Genomic DNA, 4,920 nt, shown 5'->3' with positions numbered 1-4,920 from the left:
TTTTGTTACAGTTTATCATCGTAGAAGACAAGTAAAAATAAAAGAACAGTAATAAAGGATACTTAAATATGTATGTCGTTTTCATTCTTTTCACTTGGGTTTAGCCTTCTGGAGAGCCAACCGAAGTCATTTTATTTGGCAAAAATGAAAATTGTAATATTGTGGACGTGACAAAATCATTACACGTTTTTGAACAAGTAGGTGTAGGCTTAAACCAAAACGAAGTATTTCAAATTGCTCTCGCTCTTGAAAAACTTGGAGCTAGCCATCCACTGGAGAAAATTAGATTCTGGGGAAAGATCTTAGGAACAAAAAGGAACTATATTGTAGCAGAGACGTGTTACATTGAAGGGGCGGAGGAGGAGGAGGAGGAGGAAGAAGAAGAAATAATGGTAAGACGTGTTCCCTAGCAGTTTAAATTAAAGTTATGTTTAACGCAAGTATTTATTCTACTAACTACCTAATTAGCTCAAAATAAGGATTTTGACCATGACACTTCTGACATATTTAAATAATAATGTTCGTCCCAGTCTTTTTCCTCAAAACATAGTATTATCTTAAACTCATTGTTGTAGTAAACTTTGTATTTTTAGCTGTGAGCATAGCAACTCACAGAACGGCTCTGAGTTTTTCAAGTAAAAACTTTTAGCTCATAGCTCTGTCATCTCTTGGCCTATTTGAGATATATTACAGTTTTGGACTCAGGAGTCAAACCTTTTCGATTGATATATTTGACCACGCCCAAGGTTTCATAGATTAATTTACTGCAATTTCGCCTAAAAAAATTCCGTTTGAGGGTAGGCTAGTAGAGATCCTGATGAGTATTAATATCGAATCGGGTATATGCACGCCCCACAAAAAAATTGCCAATAAAAAGTAAAAAAAAAGGTCTCATAGATTAATTTACTCTAATCCTACCTGAAATAATTCCAAGTCCCGCGGCTATTGAGGGTTCCCTCATTGTTTTTTTTTTTCTTTGTGGATTTTCTTTTAATCGTACCATACTTGAAGTTTCTGACAAATGATCAATATGTGATTGATCATCCAGTGAACCGAGAACAGGAGATAGCTGAAAGATATTTATAAGAATTTACAAAACTTGTTTTCAATCGGTTGTTCGTAGTCTCCTTGAAAACATACTATGGGAAGTGACGAGGTTGAAAACAATAGACTTATTTGTTTTCGATAAATTTGTTTTAATTATTAAGGGAATTATCTTCAGAAAACACTGTGTTACGACAGCGGAAGTCATGTGACCCTAGTAGAAAATTCATGTCCCTTCATGAAGCCTCGAGTGTTTACAAGATGTGCGGGATTCTTGTAAATAAGACCGCCAAGAAGTGACGACAACAAGGGAATTGAATTGCAGATAGAGATAGAGACGACAATTGAGTCAAGCGCTTGAATCGTTCGTTCGTTGTGAATTATAGCGCTTGTTAAAGTTATAGCGTGACTGTGGAAATCAAGTGTATTGCAAAGTTGTATTGAGAAAGAATAAACTAGTTTTATTTAAGAAAGGACTTGTATCGCTAAAGTTTCTTCGGAAAGAATTTTTACGGAAAATTAACAAACGAACAGAGACGCAACAACTGCATCTAAAGAATATGAAACTTTAGAATATTTTGATAATTATAAACAAGAATGTTAATGGTTAAAATTGGGTAAAAACGACATCAAGAATATCATAATAATTTAAATATCATAATGGCATAAGATGAAATATATGTATGTTTTATATGCATTTATATATTAGTAAGGCATTCTCCAATCAACGTTCGGTTTATAAGTGATGAAATGGTTGACATTTGCTATACAGTAGTTGTTTAAATAAATATTATTTTTCAATGATTCTAAGTTTCGCAATGACATGATATAGCATCTGTCATATTCGTATTGAATTCGTGATAGATTGGTTGCGTAAAACCTCATATTCGGTTAAATGGTAACGTTTTATTCGTGCTATTCAAATCATATAGTATTCAGTTCGGTAATTTTCAAACAATGGTGATAATTATAATCTGATAATATTATGTTCTAACAAGATAGTTTGCTGGAAATAACTTCAAGTACGAGTAGCTTTTGTACTTATCTTCTTTGTATATAAAATCCAAGCGTTTGTTTTACGTTTCAAGTATTGTATATCACCAAAAGTAATATGTAATTCTTAATTTAAAATATTCGTACTGTATTTCAATTCTATGTAGGTCGAGCCTTCTGAAGAAACGGAAGATTTAGAAAGCACAGCAGATAATGATCAAAGTAAGAAAATCTGATATTTAAATAAATATTGAAATTACGAAAATCGAATTATAATAATATATTTTAATTTAAACTGATTGTATTTAAAAATACGTATTTATATTAAACATGTTTTAACAATACTTAAACCTAAAATTGAACACACGGAGACATAACAGTGGTGGACTTTAAAGAATTCTTTTAGTTCAAGATTAAATGAGATATTATCGTTGGTTTAACGATAAAATATTGATAATTTTTACAATACTCTTTTTGTGTCAACAAACTTTAAAAAGCGGCAATTTCTTTTCCACTAGAACGTATAAAAATATGTAAAATATCGTGTTCAATTATTACGTTTCAAGCAATCGTCAACCGTGTATAATTGTAAAGCTTGCCTTTTTAAAGTCTAAATTTAGACAATATTAAATATTCAGGCTTAGTGTTCTCAGAGAAAGATACCTTATTCTCTGGGTATCAACTTCTATTTAAAACCTTGCCGTATGGGTCATAGGGTGCTAAGATATTTTTAAGGGAGCGAGCCATCTTCATATGAAAAGTTTCTATAATTAATTGTTTAAATACCTGATCCTAAAACGAGTTTATTAACGTGGGGATATTCTGCAGTGATTAACTGAAATGCATGTACTGACTCTGAAGATGCACAATTTACGATTTTTACACATCGTTTGTAAGGGATAAATGAAAGATTGGGAACTTTGTTCGCATGCACGTTTGAAGTCAAGAATGATAAAAGTATATATAAATATATGTCAGAGCTGTAGGAGTACTTTTTGTATTAAGTGGGGGGCACCAAAAATTCCCAATTCATAATATTATAACATTTTTCAGTTATGTTGTCAAAGCATCATTAATTATAGTCATAATACTTTATCTAGATGCAACCAAGAAGATAACACATAAATTATATCTCATTTATTGATAAAAACAATACACTTAAGTGATTATTATAATGCATACATAAGTTTAAGTACTTACAATACATACATATGATTATTTTGAAATGATACGATTATCTGGATTTGCTAAGAAAACAAATAATACATTTTACAGATAATCTCTGAGTAGATTCTTTTTTCAGTTTTTCAAAAGACAATTCTTGCAAAAAATATATTATTCGTGACCGATAACAAAATCAACAGCAACTTTGTTTTATAAATTAACACAATTTATAATTATTAATGTATTGTTTCAGTAGAGAAATTTAATGCATAATATTATATGTATTTAGACCTGTTACGACAGCGGAAGTCACGTGACGCTGGTAACACGTAATGAGTATCTCGAACGTTCCTGAAGGCTCGAGCGTTTGCTAGACTCGCGCTTTTATAGTATATAAGTCAGCAAATAAAGTGACGGAAAGAATTGAATTGCAGACAGAGAGATATAGAAACAGATAATTGAGTCAAGCAGTAAGAAAAGTGCGTGAATTGTTGTGAATTCTAGCGTGTGTTTAAGTTAAACTGACTGTGGAAATTAAGTGTATTGCAAAGTTGTATTGAGAAAGAATAAATTAGTTTTATTTAAGAAAGGACTTGTATCGCTGAAGTTTTTTTTGGAAAGAATTTCTACGGAAAATTAACCAACGACCAGAGATGTAACAATTTGGTGTCAGAAAGTGGGACGGAAAATAAAAATAAAAAGAAGAAGAAGAAGATGGAAACGAGAGGTGGCAAATCAAACGACAGCTTAGTAGATTTGGTGGCAGCAATACAAAAACAGCAAAAGAAAGAAGAAGAGAAACAACAGCAGTTGCAAGAAAACCTGCAATAGTGGCAGCTCAAACAGCAAATTAAACAAGAGAGGCTACAGCAGTGGTTGGAGGAGAAAGAAAATTAACAAGATAAGAGATTACAGCAGTGGTAACTGGAACAAGAAAGGAAACAGGAAGAAAGTATCCAAAAGTTACAGAAAAGTCAACAACAGTGGCAAGAAGTACAAATGGAAAACATTAGTAAATTTCAAAACGAATTAATACATTAAAGGATGATTTATTGTCTTTTACACAAGGAGGGTACATAAACCATCGACTTAATCAGCCTCAGACAACGGCAAGCCCCTTCCAGACCCCGCAGCTAAACCCTAATGCAGACATCTTAAGTCCTGTTAGAAGTCACATCCCAGACACGAGTGTCAGTAATAGGGGTGATTTAGTACGAAGGAAGCCACAGGAATTCGATGGGAAGGCACCATGGGAAGCATATAGAGCACAATTTAAGCTCCTGGCAGAGATGAACAGATGGACAGAGGAGCAGAAAGCAGTATATCTGGCAACAAGCATGAAGGAACAACCACTGAAAATACTTGGACAGTTGTCAGCAGACGACAGGCACAACTATAGAGCACTGGCAGCTGCTCTAGAGCTCAGGTATAGAACTCAAAATCATTCTGAAGTCTACAGGGCTAGGTTTAGGACTAGAGTCCGTGCTAAAGGGGAGAACCTGCAAGAGCTGGCACAGGACTTGGATAGTATGGCACAGAAGGCCTTGAAGATTGGAAGGTTACTTGTGGCAGGTCATCAAGTAGTACCTATAACAGTGGCCAATTTCTCTAAATATGAGCAGACACTTAAGGAAGGGGCATTGATGGTTGTGTGCCAGTCAATGTTAAAGCAAGAAATACAACTATAAAGAAAGGACATACACTCCCAGAACATTTAAC

At 33.6% G+C, this 4,920-nt stretch overlaps 1 protein-coding gene across 1 annotated transcript in view; it reads left to right on the top strand.

Moving 5' to 3' along the window:
* Positions 1 to 104: 104 nt before the first annotated feature.
* The window catches only part of LOC106468782 (radial spoke head protein 6 homolog A-like), a gene marked incomplete at its 5' end in the record, with an annotated part of 38,119 nt that continues 33,303 nt past the window's right edge, over positions 105 to 4,920 (top strand). The window contains 2 exons of the mRNA XM_013929223.1: positions 105 to 392; positions 3,988 to 4,010. Coding sequence (XP_013784677.1) covers positions 105 to 392; positions 3,988 to 4,010 — 311 coding nt within the window. The remainder of the gene's footprint in view (positions 393 to 3,987; positions 4,011 to 4,920) is intronic.

Source organism: Limulus polyphemus, unplaced genomic scaffold (assembly GCF_000517525.1).
Source record: "Limulus polyphemus unplaced genomic scaffold, Limulus_polyphemus-2.1.2 Scaffold3161, whole genome shotgun sequence".
Taxonomy (NCBI): domain Eukaryota; kingdom Metazoa; phylum Arthropoda; class Merostomata; order Xiphosura; family Limulidae; genus Limulus; species Limulus polyphemus.
Note: the sequence above shows the minus strand (reverse complement) of the source record. Positions and strands in the feature narration are given on the sequence as shown.